We start from the raw sequence: 17,502 nt of genomic DNA on the forward strand, positions 1-17,502 counted from the left end.
AGCGGTATGTTCAAACTCTTTGGAAGCAGAAACATTTTGCAGATATATCTTTTTACCAGTTAATCAGATTACATTTAGATTTATTCCCATGAGGTAGCAGTTCAGACATTTCACACACACAATAAAAATACAAAGTGTGGTTTTAGGGTACTTAATAATTAATTTGTTCCTTATAACTAGACAAAACTTAGCTCGATTCCAGCAAGAAACAATCGATGCGTTTTATTTCCATTGTGGTCTAATGTGCTGAGAAGATAAAAAAGCATTAAAAACACACTCGTCCAGCTGTACAGTATATTTGATTGTATTAAAGTGGCCATATCCTATTATGATATTTTTCAAATTTTAATCTTACATCGCTATAAGTAATACATTTTTATTTAAATTCTTCCTTATCCATATCATGAATATATGAGAGTCTGTGACTTCCATTTTCTGTTTTCTGTCACTTTTTGAAAGTCATGTGACAGCTTCTAAAATCAAAATTCTGGGCATCTTTTTGAGTATTCTCATCATTTTATTTTATATTTGAGATCAAAATGACCTGAAACTGGTGTGTGGTCTTTTAACTGACAGATGACCGCAAGATCCCGGCCTTCCTTTGCCTGTTTCAATGAGTGTCAGGCTTGCTTGTAGCTGCGGTTTGCCCATTTTGGAGGAGGCCGGGGTTCGTTGACGCCAAAATGCCATTGACCACTGGAGCAGAAGAACTTCTTTTTTCAAACCGGCTCCACACAAATCAGTGGGTGATGTTGCACCTCCTTTGTTCATCTGTAACAGAGGGGGAAAGTACGGCGCTGCAAGAACCAAAACCAATGGTATAGTGTTTTTGTGTTGGCAGAAAAGGATTGTGTTTGGCAAAAAAAAAAAAAAAAATCCTGTACTACACAATGTAACTTTGTGTGTAGGCTGCACTGTGAAGCTATAAACTGTTTTCTTTTGTGCATTCTGTGCTCTACTTTATAAAATAAAACAATTAAAAAACCACAAGGCGGAAATTCTCACCGTAGCAAAACAGACCCAGTGGCAGCATTAAGTCGTGCAAGTGATATCATTATTCTCTGTGTCCTGCGCCGAGGAGGCAAGTGAGGTCACAATGTTTGGGGAGTAATCTCTTTGTATGCGTGTGTGTGTTTGTGTGTACACGTATTTCTGTTGTACTGGTTGTGAGTCTGTGTGCTCAAGTGCAGGATTAGCGTGCCTCTCCAGTTCTCTGGCTGTAATCGGACAGGACACTGGCTCCATGACGGCCTGAGACCCCCACCGCCTCCCACTGTGGGAGTGCCCCCGTGCCTTTCACTCTTTCATGACAGTCTTGGGGCTGTTTTCATTTGTCTACTTTTCTTTAACCAAAGTGATAAATGATAAATAAGTGATAAGTGATAAATAAATTGGATCTTCGTTTGTGCTCTGTCCTTGGATTTCATTAATATTTCTCTTGCTTGTATCACTTGCTTTCCAGACTTTGTAAAAGTCCCTTAACTCGCACAAAAGTCCGTCAGAGAAGGAAAGCCGCGGCAGTTTGACGGTTTGGAGGTCTTCAGATAAACGGCCTTCAGTGATCAGGTTAGTCTGAGCCCTCTGACCCAGGACTAGTCAGTCTGCTGTTAGTTTGACCCTTAACCTCGCCCTTTTGTCTTTCAGACTCAACGCCAAGCGCTCCTGACTCTAACACACACACATACACACACACTTCCCTACTTGCCCTATTATCCTTGACAGCCCTTATGCTCATATTAAGATCTACTTCAGTGATTTCAGGGCTGTTTCAGCTATAAACTCTCATTTAGAGGGAAATTAGTTTGGGTCGGAGTCTTGTTACTATACCGTCCTTAACAGCATTAGAGCTTTACTTGTGGCTTTTAAATACCAACGAGGATGGATGGAACCATTCAAATAGACTTCCTACTTTGTTACACCATGTGTAATGGCCAAGCATTTAATGCTTTACTTTATTGTATTGCCATTGTGCAGTTCTCTTAGTGGCACAAATGATAATAATTATGGATGGACACATGCTGAAAGAAGGGTTTATGCATCTATGCACCCATCTATTGAAGATAACCCTCACTAAGCCCCACTAAGGCTTTTAAACCAGCTAACTTTAATCTGAACCAGTTGGAGGAATTAACATTTTAATATACATGCTTAGACATAGAAAACTTCCCAAATAGAGATCGCTCACATCTAAGCTTTACGTTGCATTGTGACAGTTGTTTTATGAGGGCGATGCCAGCGGGAGGAACGATGCTGTCGCCCTCATCCCTCCAAAGAGACGGAGCACCATCAGACCAATCGAGATGGACCATAATCAGCTTTTCCAATTATGCTCCATCTCAGACCACTTATTCCGCACAAAATGACATCACTGAGGCTAGACATCACACAAATGCCTCTCAGAGTTTTGCAAGAGACCTCAATTTATACATTCAAACAAATAGTTTGGGCTATAATGAAAAAAGCCTTTTTGAAGTCTCGGGTGCCTTTTTAAAAAATCCCCATTGTTAGAGTGGTCGAGACGCAGCACACTCACAGCAATGCACCCAGAATTTCTGCAACAAAGCATAATTCTGGCGATCAAATAATTTGACAGGACATAACTCAGACTTGGATGAACAGAGATTTTTTACATGTGGAGGCATTATTTAGGAATGCATTCGTATGGGACAGTTTTTGCATGTCATGAGAGAGGAGGATGGAATCGTCTGTGTGTGCACGCTCATGTATATAAGTTGGAGAGGCGCAGGGGGGGGGTAATGATAAGCACCACTTAGGCTCTTTGATCAACGGGGTTCATCAATCTGCTGTCTGACCGTCGAGTCTGAGAAAGTCCTCCACTGACGAATCAGAGGTTCTCGCATGCAAGTGCATGAACAAAACTGAGATCTCCATGTGTTCCGCTTCATGGAAAGTCAGTCAGAAAGTTCTGTCACTGTATAAGCATGTTTATAAGGGGCGCAGTCTCCCTTTATGAGCTGGAGGCCCCTGATGTTTCCCCCTCATTCACTCCCCTCCTCTTTCTTGACGAAATCTGCCGGAGACAAAGGGTTAAGGGGGACCAGAGCCTTTGAAGAGCTGCCTGCTTAACCTCTGACCTAATGGTGCATGAGAGACAGACAGAAAGGAAGAAAGAAAAAGGTAGACCATCTAAAGCTGTGTGATGGAATGCAAATATTTAAGGTGAAAAGTCAAAAGAGAAAAAAACACACTTTTATGCACAGGTTTAATTTTAAAAAATAAATGTTGAAGTTGTGAAGTATGCATGAGGGTGCTCTGGAGAAGAGTCATTTGTCCACTATCCCTAAAAACCCCTCCCCTCGCTGGGCAGCAGGTTGTCATTGAAGCGGTCCAGCTGGTGGAGACTTAGGATGCCAAACAACCTGTCAGAGATAAGAGGAGGCGGACAAGGTATGTGGAGAGCACACAAACCGCTCTGGAGCTTTCACTGATGACCAAGGAGTTGGAACAGTTGGGCTCCGACACTTAAGCTTAGAAAGCGTCAGTACGACCTGCTGAACGAGACTTCACTCGTTATCAGGTCCCTCATATTTGTACATGCATTCAACTTGATAAAGTGGACTCCACTTAAAAGACCTTCCACACCAGACCTTCTACAGATACTTTAAATAACCCCCCGGGAATGTTAATGGTTTGTCAGAGAAGAACCACGCAACAATCAATTGACATTCTCTTGAAAAAAATTTATTCCGACTCTGTTAATAAATTTTTATTTAACAGAAAAGTAGGGATTTTTTTTATTACAATTTTCATCACCACTTTGGGATGGAGGATAAAACTGGAGACAAACTCTCACAGCGAAACAACCGTCTTAACAACAAACTAGTATTTACAATTGTACAGTGATAAATACTGGTAACAGAAATAATTCTAAAAAAAAACAATAAAACCACCCTTGATTTGCAGAGGCACAAACATCCACACACACAAAAATCTAATTTAAATAAAGGAATGATGACCTTTTCTCTCATATGGCAAGTCGCTGGAGCATTTAAGGAGAAACATAAGAACGATTTCATGAAATGAACTCTCAGCTTGAGTCATGTTTACAAAACCGACAACATGGAAAAACGCATTGGCTAAACTCTTTTTAACACCAGACTCATGAATAATTCACAAACAAACAAAAAATGGGCCAATTCACAAACACTGCGCAGTCCGTCATGTCGGAGAGCTGCATGCTCATTGGCCACCTGTCAGAGGACAGAGGAAGCTGATTGGTCGGATGGGGGTGACTGAGAGGACAGTCGTAACAGCTGTGTGACTCTGGATTGTGCACTTACCCAGAATGCAATGCGAACAGTGTTTACAGGTCCTTGAGCCTGTAGCGCGGTTTAAACAAACTGTTTATCTCAGTGGTGCCCCGCCTGCAGCTACCACTGCCTGTTTCGGTGGAAATTAACTCATAGCATCACTGAGCTGACTTGACATCGGTTTTGCATTTACACGGGCACACAGACACACACACACGTTGTTTCTCCTGCACTGAGACTGAGCAGGGAGCTGTGCTTTGCTCCAATAATGAGAAACATGTCTCCCTTGGGCTCTGTTGTGAGAGCTGAGATTATTTTGGTCGGTAAATGTTACTGACTGTCTGACAGTGGTCACAATTTACATCCTTCATAACGCATAAATCGAGGAAGATGGACAGGAAAACAGCGGTTCATGGTAGGGCCTAAAAAGGACTCAAAGTGCAAACATTTGAATGACACAAGTCACAGAGTTTTGCAAAGAGGATAAAATACAATACTAATGTTAGTGATACTTTGAAGACCCACTCCAATCACCTTTTGATGTATCATTAAAGTATTCCAAGAGTTTGTTTTTTTTTTCAAATATGATTATGCCAGTTGTAGCCAAAATAAGAAAAAAAAAACTATAAAGTTTCCTGCAGAGCAGCATTAGTTCATTTGAAATTTGCCTCTGAGTTGTGGATAGAACCACAAACCTGCCCCCATTTCCTATCATCTATCTGCTTACAGCCTCTCAACATAACCAGTGGCAGACTTAGCAGTTTGGGGGCCCTAGGCAAACAATAACATTGGGTCCTTTGCAGCGTTTGTACTAATAATTTGTTTAAAAAATAAGTCCATTGCATAAGTTATTTACTGGTCCATTTTTAAACATCGTCAATGTCACGATTTCAAATGTTTCCATGTGAATTTAATGGGTAAAATCACATTTAAATCCTAAAGAAATGTATAACTTACTGTTGATGGTATAGTTCATTTCTATACAGGGACGGGGGAGGAAAAAAAAATTTCACATGCGCAATCATTTCAGTAATTTGGGTTTTTTTATGACAAAGTTAGATAATAAGGGGTGTGGAAAATATTCAAGAATTTTTTTATGTGTTCAGATTGGGTTTCCCACAGCATTGGTGGCCCTAGGCATTCGCCTACCTTTGCCTAATAGTAAGTCTGCCCCTGATCATAACATTGACGGTGCAACAAAAATGGCGAGGAATACAGGAGCTATCTAGCTGTACAGTTTTGAGCCAAATGCCAGCCCGGACAAGGAAAACTAAGACGTACATTGATGTAGTCGTCTACAAGTGGATGCATCGGAATGGAGCAAAGCAGGGAGCTTGTAACCCACTAACCGTAGCACCTACATGACTGAAACAAACTTTTTCAAAGTGCATTTTTTTTTGTCTGCTTCTGATTTACAACAAAGAAATACTCAGAAATGTAATTATAAGCTTAATTTTCTTAATATGTGTGGAAGAATGTCACAAGAACATGTTAAAAATACGTTTTTCATTGGAGTGGGTCTTTAAGCAGCAATTATTTACTGACCATTAGGAGCATCCATTCTTTCTGGGTCCAGTCTTCAATGATCCAGTGCTCTTGCAGGAGCAGAGAAACATTATAAACAGATGAAACCTCTTCACACGGCACAGGGTCACACTTTTCACAAGAACTTTACAAAAGTTTTACAGCACTTCCTCCATCCAGAGTGCAGCATCAGCCAGAGGAGCAGGAAAAGAGGAGAGAGGATTTCGATTGAGGTAAAGTTTGTCCTGTGATCGGGTTAGGAGGCTGCACTCCATTCTGGGACTCCACACCTGATGTGTGTGTGGGTCTCCAGGGTGTGATACAGAGGCGGTGAGAGGTTGGCCGTGTAGCGAGGATATTCTCTGAGAGAAGAGCTAAGCTGCCTGTTGTAAATGTTCTGGGAGCTCTGAGGGGAAGGTCCAGAGCTTTGGTAAGGGTCGTGGCCCATATGCTCCCCTAGTGGTGGAGAGCTTTGATGGGTCGTGGCACTGAGTCGAGAGCCCTGAGGGCTGGAGCTGTAGGAAGGATGAGGGGTGTAAGGTGGGTAGGGCTCCATGGGGGTCATGGCGGTGGTGAGTGGGCAGGAGTAGGACCAGGACGCACAGTTAAGTTCGTCTATTCTGGGCTGTGGACTCGCAAACATGCATGCCTGGCGCTGTCCCATATCTGAGCTGTACGGAGAGTCTGTGAGACACAGGGCAGGACTACTGGATATGCCAGATGGAGGAGGAGGAGGAGGATAGGAGGAAGGGTGACAGTAAGATTCATTCCCACTTGGTGAGCCAGAATTAAAGGTTTTCTTGTATGCGTGTTGGAGGTTTCTTGATGAGCAGTTCTCTTCTGCTGCAGAGACAGAAAATACTGCGTTAAACTCAAGGGAACTGAGAGTTATAAGTTTAAAAAAAACACAGAAAAATACAATTGTTTGGAGAATTTTATCAGGAGCTCTGTCTTCCCCTTTGGTTACCGGTGGGAGCCATCTCCAGAGTACTGAAGACACTACATCTCCCAGCAACCCCAGCTCACACTCCCCAGATGATGCTCAGCTGACTCTCATTGCCAATTACCTAGAGGACACTTAAAGACTGCACAGAGCACACACTCAGTGCGAAGTATTGTTTGTGCTAACCAGCCTGCATTACTGAGTGGTTCATTCAGGACATGATCTCCTGTTTTCTGACCCTGCTTCATCTCTGACTGCTTGCTGCTTGCCCTGACCTTTGCCTGCACCCTAACCACTCTAGTCTTTTCTTGGATGATCCCATGCTTATGATTGACCTCTGCCTATCTGATCCTGATCTAGCTTTGTGAACTTTAACAACTCAATCCAACTCAGAATTTAAGAGCACTATCACCAAACCCACAAAAAACACCCTGTACACAGTGATCTATGATCAAAAGTTCCCAAAGAGGAATACTTAAAAACATTAAGTGTCATTGATTTATTGAGCCCTATGGCCATATCTATTAATTAAATAATCTTGTATTCTAGCTTCAAATTTGTTACTTTGAGTGAGAATTTTTTATATCTTCACTACATCCGTTCCATAACTGAATCCCTCTTGTAGAAATAGAGTACCTTTGTTTACACCCACTGCAATTTAGAGTCAAAATGAAAACATTTTATAAGACCAGTTAAACCAACAGTGTTCTGGCTCATGATTGCTGCACCACAGTGGTGCGGTGAAGCAATAAAATGATGGAGGGTGGAGAGTGAGACAAACCAAAGTAACCAAAAAAACTGTAAAATTGAAAACATGAAGGAAAAACCCCCAATATATCACTAATATTGTCTAGAAAACAATAATTTGAGTGGATAAATATGACATATTTCTCTAATAAAACAATTCCAGATTTATGGTGTTTTTAAGCAAAGCTTGTGAAAATCCTGAATAAAACAAGTCAAATTTTGAACAAACTATTTTTGATCAATATATCTATTCCATTGGGTCTTTTCCATTCTTTCTTTAAAATTATTTGTGACAACATACATTATGCTCTCGCCAAGCATATTGCAGAAATGGCATCTAACATGTCTTGGTAGAATCACCCTTTCACAAATGGATGCACATGCAAATAAATAATGCATGAAGTTATTAAACCACTGCCTACGTAGATCTACTGTTAATTAGATTTGCAAACTCAAAGTAAAAAATTGCCTAGATTGGGAGAAAAAAAATAAATATCTTAATATTTTCTTTCTTTGTGTTATTTAAATATTTTTGTGAATAAACGTTATAACCTTGCATGACTGAACCTCCTGAAATGTATTATTTTCTTCATACTGAAATGATTGAACATCTAATCCTGTCTGATTTGACTCAAAGAAATATGTATCGTTCATTCTAAGTGTATTTCCTTTCTATTATAATTGTTTTATCTGTATTTTATTTTCTTGTGTTGATGCCTTTTGGCCCAGGTCTTCCTTGAAAAAAGAGATCTAATCTCATTGGGATTTCCTGGTAAAATAAAGGTTAAATAAAATTAAAAAAAGTCTTGCACAAATGTCATGCTCCCACCTTTCCTCTTGCTGCAGTTGTAAGCTTGTGGCTGCTGGCCGGGCTGCAGGTGTGGATGAGGCAGGGTGTAGTGTGTGGGTGGAGCGCCCAGCAGCTCCTGAGGACTGGTACTGTTCAAGCTGTTCTCACAGCTGTAGGGGGACCCAGCAGTCTCCGGGGAGCCCCGCAGAGCCTGACTCTCCCCACTTGAGAGGATCCCTGTGGAGCAGGATCTCTGACGGACAGTGCTGCGAGGAACCACAGGGTAATCCTTTCTGCATCAGAACCAGAAGGCGCATTTAGGCATTGCACCAGAAGCAACAGTTTGCATTTGACCCAATAATTGGTACGTGACTGTCTTTGTCACACTGCTACAGTGTTTATTTGCGACCATTACTGAATTGTGCTCAGCTGAAATACTTGTGTTCTTGCTGTTTTCCCTTTTTTCCTTCATGTCTACTTAGATCCTCTCCATCCTTTCAGCTCTGATTTCTGTCTGCACTCGCTGCCCTCTTGGTGAACTTTGTGGTATGTAAGAGACAGCGGGCCACATCTCCCTGACTCCTGCAGAGATATACACGCATGCATGCACGCACACAACCAGAGCTGTTGTAAGATAATTCACCACTCTAAAAATAAACATCCATCCGTGTGTCACTTCAGATACACTCTCTTCTTCTCTCCTCTCCTCAGCAACAAAAAAAGAGGAGGCTAAGTTTAAAGTCATCCTCTCCCCCTCCTCTCTTTTTTACTTCCTCCTCTATTAAACAGCACCACCTAAAAAGCTTAAACCATGCAAATAGACAAGGACTTGCATTGTTGTGAAGATTTTGGGCATTCAGTTTGAGATCAACCTTCGGGTGGCAAAGCCTCAGATCTGTTTAGACCACTCGAGCAAACCTTCATGTCTTTGACCATATGTACCCCATCATAACAACCTTCCCCACAAGCCGAAGCGAGCCGAGGTAGAGGAATAAAAATAGAATACCATAAATGCTCTTGCACACACACACAATTAAAACATGCATTTACAAGCCTGAACTCACCCTTGAAGCTTGGCCATGCGGTGCAGCTCATTGTCATCACTGCCTCTGAAGCCTTTAGCAAAAGGATTGTTCTCTATCTTCAACTGTGTGATCTAATGAGAAAGCATAAAAAGGCCAGATAGTGAAGTTTCATACACCCATATTAGAGGATTAAAAGACACATTTATTTGTTAATTGGCTGAATCATAAGTTTACGATCAGTCAGAGATGTTAAAAGCAGCCCCGCTGCAGCTCCGCATGTTCCACATTCCTCAGCCGCTGATGCTTCTAGCCGAGCAGGACGGAGTTCTCACCCACTTACACAGAATAAACTGTTTACCTAAACAGTCGCCGGGTTTAAGGGTTTCAGGCCAAAGCTTTTAGAGGTCCAAGGCTTTGAGCTTTGATGTTAAAGATTCAAACTTTTCTTTGTGATGTCATGGAGATAAACCTTCACGTTTTGAGGGATTTCATGTGGCCGAGGACCAGCTTCACTCTGCAGCAAAGGATCATCCAAACAAACTTTCAAAGAGCTGAAAAAACACTCGTGGTGGCCAACACCGCACAGCCTGAAAAGCTCCAATCTGAACCAAAAGAAATACTACGAGTATATCCAAGTACTAATAGTTTTGGATTTCTTCAGGCTTTATTCAAATTGTTTAATTTAAACACATTGGATTTCTGTAATGAAAATTTAAGCTAGAATTTTTCTTGGTACTCATCTTGAAAATATATCAAATATTTCCTGTAGTTTTGTATTAATTAAAAAAAATACAATTCACTTTTTTAAATGGATTTTTATTGCTAAAATGTATTTGTACACACAAATCAAAGATTAATTGTCACAATCACTGCAATTGTGTACTTTTTTCAAATAAAAGAATTGTTTGTTTTTTTTTACTTTTTCCCATTGCCTTTTATTTTGGTAAACAAGAGGTTGTTGTAGAGGTTACACCTAAAATTAAAGTAATAATTTGATTTTAATGTGTTTGTGAAACTATTTTTTGTATGTCAAACATTCAAATGAACAAAAAAAGTAAATAATCACAGCAAACGTATTTTACTATAGCTAGAAATTGTGGATTTAAAAATGAGTAACTTTGTTTTTTGCAAGTGAAAGGTGAACAAAGTCAAGCAATTAGTGAAATTTAATCTAACCGGCATCTCAAAACCTAAAAAAGTCTAAAATTGTTGCTCTAAATCATCCTAGATCAAGGGGAAGAAACAGGTCATTAGAGAATGACATTCACAAATACCAGGCACACTCCCACTCATGATCCCACACACTGACTGAGACGTGTTTGCATTTGTACAAATAATAAAATAAGGATGAGGACACAATAACCTCTAATTATGACATTTTTTAAAAAGAAATAATCTTTTTTCATATATTTTAACTTTCTAATATCTTAAAAAATTCATGAGTGGTGCAGAATATTAGTTTTAATATTAGTATTATGTCATAAAATGTGTGAGTTTCTGTGCCTCTCGTTTCGTTTGACTCACCTTGTGGTTCTGATAGGATGTCACAGCTATAAAGGCCGTCTCAGGGAAGACGTGGGTGCAGAAGGCGGTGTTTTTTGAGCCAAACCCATTGTTTTCGTCTGCCTTGACGATATGGAGACGAGGCTGGTATTTGTGCATGGAGTTCAGTATTATCTGCATGGAAGAGAATTAGAGAATTTCATCCAGGCTGGAACTTATTAACATCCAAGTAAAAAGATCCACCACCGCTCAGCATGCTGGAGTTTTCAGAATGTTTGGGGTTCGGCCTCCATTAACTAATTTGATTTAGGTCAAAAACTCCTATTCAAATATTATGTATTAATGTACCCTTATTAATTGGACTATGAATCCGGAATAAATTCTGTCCAAATGTAAAATGATAAATGAAGCTGAAATATTGTTTATTACGACCAATATAAAGGTGCAGAGGTCAATTTATGACTAATAAAAATAAACTTTTTTATTTTTGTTTAAATTTTCACATTTAGTGTGACGTTTTCAATGAGCTTCTAGTCCAACAGAACCAGAACTATGAATAGAAGCGGTTTTTTGTTGTTTTGTTTTTTTTAGATCTCCCTTTTGCCTTTCTGTGAGCGCGCGCTCATGGGCGCGGTCACGTTCGCTTATCAGAGGAGATCAGTTAAATCGATGTGACGTGTCCGCTGGTGACGCGCATTAGCTAATGGTCTTCAGAGTCATTGAAATTATTATCTCTAATTTTACAAGCCAAAATGAACACTGTGCGTCTGTGCGCATGCGTGCACAAAGAACATTTTCCCCCCATTTGTTGTTTTTATTAAAAAAGTTTTAAAATATAGACAAAGTGTAGGCTACATTTTGGAGTCAAATTGAAACTCGAATGTAATATTTTTTTTTTTATTTCACAAGAGGAAATCCTCCGTGAGACTCACGTGTCCAAAGGGATCCAGGTGATTGTTGGTGAGTTTGAGCTTCTGAAAGGAAACAAGCTGGCGGCTCCAGTGCGCTCCAGTGGCCGGGGAGTCCGGATGGACGTACAGCCTGCCGGGCATGGCGGGCTCTGCCTTTCCCGTGATGGACCTAAGTGACCATGCGGGAGATTAGGAACCGCATATACGGTGACGCTGCAGGCGCCACAGCCTGAGAGGCCGAGCAGGCCCACAGCTGCAAGCCGCCGACCGCTGCAGGCCTTACCGCTGAAATGGGTGTAGGAGTTCAGGCAGAATGCCAAATCTCACCACGACTTATTATAAATAGCAAGAATAAAAATATTTAAAGATTTTACGATTTGGATTAAATCTGGTTACTTTAAAGTAACTTAATGATCTAAACCATGAAAGAAAAACGTACAAATAATCAACTCCCTTTGATTTATGAACATATTCGTCTTTTCGGTTGAGAAAAATGCAACCCAAGGATGAACTTAAGCAGCAGTTTCTCTAATGCACCCGTTTTGACGCATCAAAATAAGCATGTCTTCATATAAATAATAATAATAATGATGAAGATGAAGAGATCCATGGCACATCTTAAAAATACAGAAAAAAATGTTTGATTAATTTGTTGCGCAGTACTTTTTATATTAAAGCTCGTGGTTTCAGTTTGGATTTTCTGGTGCTGGCACATCATAAAAGCTATCTGATGGATCTAAAATGGATCTTAAAAGAAAATCACCCAAAATACGATTCGCATTATTTATTTTATAATCCAGCCCAGGTTGAATCCGCTTATCCCAAACTACTGGAATTATGCTTTTGCCAACATCAACTCAAATGAACAAGCTGCATTTGAAGAAGCTTTTTTCCCTGTTGTGCGTAAGTGGCTTCTAATAGACTTCCATCACATTTGTTCAAAAGCTGCTCCTCTTATATGTGTGTTTTGAGAAGCGCATTGATGGATCACATTGTGATCTGTGGAGTCAGTGGTCCGTTTGGATTTTCCCTTCAGCGCAAGTGATATCAGAGACTTTAATCCGGCCTGTGCCGTCTGTCCGCCCCGTGAACCCGTCATAGTCTGATGTAACCGGCGGGCAGACGCACGGGGGGAAACGCGGGGAACTAGGCCATCCCGGTCTGCGAGAAGGACCCGACCTTTACGCAGCGCAAAGGCGGGGCTGGAGAGAGGGGTATAAACCAACACGGTTCACCCAGGACGCGCAATAAGTTCCTGTCAAACAAGGGCCAGTTAAGTATTAAAAATACATTATCTCTATTGTTGCGATGCTTATCTTTAATATTGTCCTTTTGTTGAATACTATAATGTTTATCCTAGAACTGGTTATAGATTTATTCGTCAAATACTCTGGCACAGCAGTCTTTAGGGGCAATCCAAGGTTAGATTACGCAAAAAGAGATGCGATGTACAAACCATTTGTTGTCTGCAAATTTGTAGCGATGGTCATCCCCGGGCACGATGTCCATCAGAAGGATGTACTTGGTTTTGGGGTTGAGCCCTATGACTTTGACTTTGTAACTGGGGAACATCCTCCTGCAGGAAAGCATTCAGGAGGAACACATTCAAAGCTGACCTTTACGCATGAAAAAAACGGACTTTATAATTAAGCATGTTACATAAAAAACAGCGATGCTCTCACAAAAAATACAAAGAAAACGTCTCCAAAAGGCTTTGTGTGTGTGTGTGTGTTTTTAATTGTATAGTGTTCTTAAATTTAAAAACGTATATTTGATACAGTGTCTGTGCGTAAATGGTGCCAATTTAGAATAAAAGCCCGGATCATTTTTGTGGCTCACCTTCCGGCCTTGGTGATGATCATCTCAGTCCCCACTTCATCAAACTTGGTCCAGAGTTCCCTGTCATGAAGGACAACTTTGATTGATCCCATTCCCTGCAACAGAATATAAACAGCGTTCACATTCGCTGCAAAATCTCCAAAATTTACGCAAAAATAGCTCACCAACATGTATCAAAACGATGAGTTTTAGTAAAAAAATAGAATTTATGTCATATTAATAGACACTAATTTATCAATTATTAATACAAAAATATGTTTACTTGTTGGCTGGAGGCTGTCTGTGGTGAATTGCTTAAAGTGAGGCTGGGATTTTCCTGTTTGGGTTCTTCTGGAGAATCCACGCAGCCCGGGTCCGGGTGCTCTGCCAGGCCGAACTGCTCCCCTCCGTTTGCCATGTCCCACTGACGCGCCCACGCAAACAAACAAACAAACAAACAAACATGCATTATTTATTAACTATTTCCTTCCCCTTTAAACTAATAAACTTTTATGAAATCTGTCGCTTGTTTCAATGCAATTTAGAGCAAATTCGTTAAGTTAAATTATCTGCTGTAAATAGTTGCAACTATTATTGAGAAATTAGAATTATGTTTGCGGGATTTGTAGGTATGAGGTGGTGTCAAGCCCTTTAGCAAAAGAAAGGCTGCGCGCTCTCTGATTCTGAGACGTCAAATATCCTTTTAATTGCGGCTGACGCGTGACATTAGATTACAGTGGCTCACCGTGAGCCACACCGTGGACAAATAGATCCAATAACCACAACAAGCTTCACTTGAAAATGAGATTAATGAGAGGCCTGAACTTAGAAACTGTTTTTAGTTCTTTGCTGATGATGATGATTCAAATGTTAAATTCTATCACGTGCTTGTGAGTTAAATCGAGTTTCTATAGGTGTATTTGTGTGGTGTCCGTGGCCTTTACCTCACAGCTCCGCGCTCCCTGCAGAAAACACGCTCATCCTGGTTCCACTCAACGCTGCTCACCTATTTTGCGTCGGGGTGTTGTGTGGGGGGTGGCCTCTATTTGGAAAAACGCGTTGTTTATTTTTTCCACCGTTGGTCACAATAATCCACAAAGTGTCCAGAGTTTGGATTAATCCCTCAGCTGATTTTCTGCATCCGTCTCTTTGCGCGGAAGAGCGCGCGGCTCGCGCTCCACGCGCGGCTAGAGCGGATGCGCCTTCTCTCTGCTCTGATTCCTCATGGCGAACCTTCATCCAAGTATCTGTGAAGCTCTGATTCGAGCCCTTTCTCTTCGACCGTTTAATACAAATGGAGTCAAGTCCGCCTCATATATTCCGCCCTCCCCCTTCTGTCCTTCCTGCGCTGCCATAGGTCTGCACGATGAATCGTTATCCACGGTCCAAGTGATGGCCGTGACACTGGCCAATGACGCACCGACGCACGCATCTTACACTCATTGTATGTTTGTTTCCTAAAAACATGGTGCGCGCTCTGTCTAGCCTGTGTGTGCATGCGTTAACCCTTCATAGGGCAGACACTTCAATGAATTTTTATCGGAAAAACAAAATATTATCACATTGATTGGGGGAAATTATTCTAACGGATTCTTCAAAGTAAGTAAAACAGCGATGTGGATACATTTGAGCCGAATCCAACATCATTCTTTATCAGAAACCGAGTATTAAAGGAATAAAACGTTTTATCATTTCCAGGATAACCCCACGCTGCTCAAATCAAGGACAGCACAACACCCAATCAAAGGAGAAGTTGGAAAGTAGCAGCGCCACAGACGGGAGCGCGCATCCCTTTGACTGGATTACTGCAGATCATGATAACCGGAGGCATCCAGAGTTGAAAGTTGAAGCGGTCACGGGGAGGTCAACCCGCTGCATCTTGCGTCACACATTTCCACCGACGTAACTTCCCTCACCGCGCGCACGCCGTCTAAACCCAGACCTTTTCATGGTTTACCATAAAAAAAAAAAAAAAAAGGTGTTTGCGCATTTAGAGGGCGCATTTTATTCTAATCGAATCCAACATAATTATATAATATTATATTATATTATATTATATTATATTATATTATATTATATTATAGTCGTTTCAATCAATTACATTGATAATTACATTGATAATTAAATGAAAAATAAAATAAATTAATATTTAAGCAACTTTGCATGCAATCGCTATCCTGTAAATTTTAAGTTTTGAGATCTGCTTGTGTCAAATTTATTTTTTATTTTTTTAATTACATTACATTTTTGTTAGTGGTCACATTTTTTTTCTTTTGGTCAATGTCCCATTCCTCTGTGTCAGACTTGCTGGGCAGCAGCTCGATCCACAGTCTGTCCTCATGCGCTGCAGCCGGAGGAATACGACGTGCACGCGTGTGAGTGATACTGAAACGGGACAGCAGATTGTCTAGATTCTGTCTATAATAACAGCACAAAATAAAACATTAGTATATACGCGCATTTGCAGAAAATTAAAAATAATATATATTTTAAGTAAAATTACATGTAGGCTATTTAAGTGATTTAGTTGGAAATTACGCATGAAGTTTTTTTGAATGGTTAATTGTGACGGATCAATAACCTTTTCTCAAATAGATAAAAATAGAATGAGTAAAATAAATTAAAACTAATAATTGTATTTATTTATTTATTTATACATTTGCTACAATTTTTTACACTTATTTGACCTTTTAAAACCATTTTTTCTGCTTACATCATCATTTTTCTGCTGCAATATCTTTCATAACTTAAATTGAAGTTAATGCTTGATCAAAATTCCACGTAAATTATAAGAATTATTTTTAAAGCAACCCAACAACTACCGAGCCTCTTTTTTGTTTGTAAATTATAAGTTGTGCAGCAAAGTACAGAAATTCCATATATTCCTGAAAGAAAAAAGTTAGGCCTAAAGTACCCCACATAAAATGTTTACAAGCCATGTGACTTTCAGCAAAAAGCATAACAAATTTGTTGTTAAATTATTAATATTAACACAGTTTGTTTTAAATTAAATTTATTTTTTAAAGATATTTATCTGTAAATAATCCAAATAATTATACAGCTTAAGCGGAAGGTTTTGAATAAATTGTCCACTAAGGAAGCTTTCAAACGCAGCTTTATTTTGAAAAATATTTTTTGTGGTAATTTTAATGTCAAAGACAAAAAAACATTTTAAAAATAAATTACAAATTAAAATGATTTATTATTTATATATTACATTACTCAAAGGTTTTAACAGAGCAATTTATTTACTTTGTACATGAGGTGAAGTTAACCATATTTGGTTATCTAAAAATGTATTGTTGTTCAAACGTTTTGTCCCACAAGATCCTTGAGATTTCAGTCGTGTATTAATACTCATTTGCATCTAAACACTAAAGAAATCTTTTCATCTCTCATTTCATTATCTTTTCAGAGTAAAAATAAGAAATCATACCTGAAATGAGGTGCCAGTGGCGACTGGAAGAGTCATTATAGTTCCATCCTGGCTGGAGTTGACTGGATCCTCTGTTCTCTGTCTGGAGGAAGTGGTGAAGGGGTCCCAGACCTCCTGCACTCAGCAGGTCCGTCTCAAACACCTCCAGTTTGGCTGGAGCGAGTGTGTGCATGAGTGTGTGCATGTGTGTGTTGGCATTAGAGGGCAAGGTCAACCCATTTCTCTGCAAACAATCACATCACACAGGGCAAAATACATTCCAACCCCCCCAGTTCCCAACTTATAAGGTGCTCTGATTTGGGAACAGAGAAGAGTGAGGGGGTGGAGGGGGTTCCAGATGAAAGCGAGCATGCTCCACGTTCATGTGGCTTCATATTCCATATGTGAGCAAGATGCTGCTCTGTGCACGGGCCTGGATAAATGCTCCGACGCCGGAATCGCTGCACAATCCCAGCTCGTGTGCATGTGGCTCCACAAACAAAAACCTTATGTCACATCACAGCATGAAGACTTTAACAACAGTAATGTTCCTCA

The 17,502-nt window shown here is 40.2% G+C and overlaps 1 protein-coding gene across 3 annotated transcripts; it reads right to left on the reverse strand.

Moving 5' to 3' along the window:
• Window positions 1–3,077: 3,077 nt before the first annotated feature.
• Window positions 3,078–14,950, reverse strand: LOC112147997 (T-box transcription factor TBX5). Of its 3 annotated transcripts, XM_024274744.2 has the most exons (9): window positions 14,477–14,950; window positions 13,816–13,956; window positions 13,554–13,648; window positions 13,171–13,290; window positions 11,736–11,883; window positions 10,825–10,977; window positions 9,340–9,431; window positions 8,315–8,568; window positions 3,078–6,638 (listed from the first exon to the last, which is right to left on the reverse strand). In XM_024274744.2, exons 2-9 carry the CDS (start codon window positions 13,948–13,950, stop codon window positions 6,052–6,054), a joined length of 1,584 nt encoding a protein of 527 aa, XP_024130512.1. In that variant the 5' UTR covers window positions 13,951–13,956; window positions 14,477–14,950; the 3' UTR covers window positions 3,078–6,051. The 3 variants fall into 3 exon arrangements, with proteins under 3 accessions (XP_024130512.1, XP_024130513.2, XP_036069636.1); XM_024274745.2 differs by lacking the exon at window positions 14,477–14,950 and having other exon boundaries at window positions 3,078–6,635; window positions 13,816–14,018; XM_036213743.1 differs by lacking the exon at window positions 14,477–14,950 and having other exon boundaries at window positions 13,816–14,018.
• Between the last annotated feature and the right edge of the window lie 2,552 nt (window positions 14,951–17,502).

The sequence above is a fragment of the Oryzias melastigma genome, linkage group LG9 (assembly GCF_002922805.2).
Source record: "Oryzias melastigma strain HK-1 linkage group LG9, ASM292280v2, whole genome shotgun sequence".
NCBI classification, from domain to species: Eukaryota; Metazoa; Chordata; class Actinopteri; order Beloniformes; family Adrianichthyidae; genus Oryzias; species Oryzias melastigma.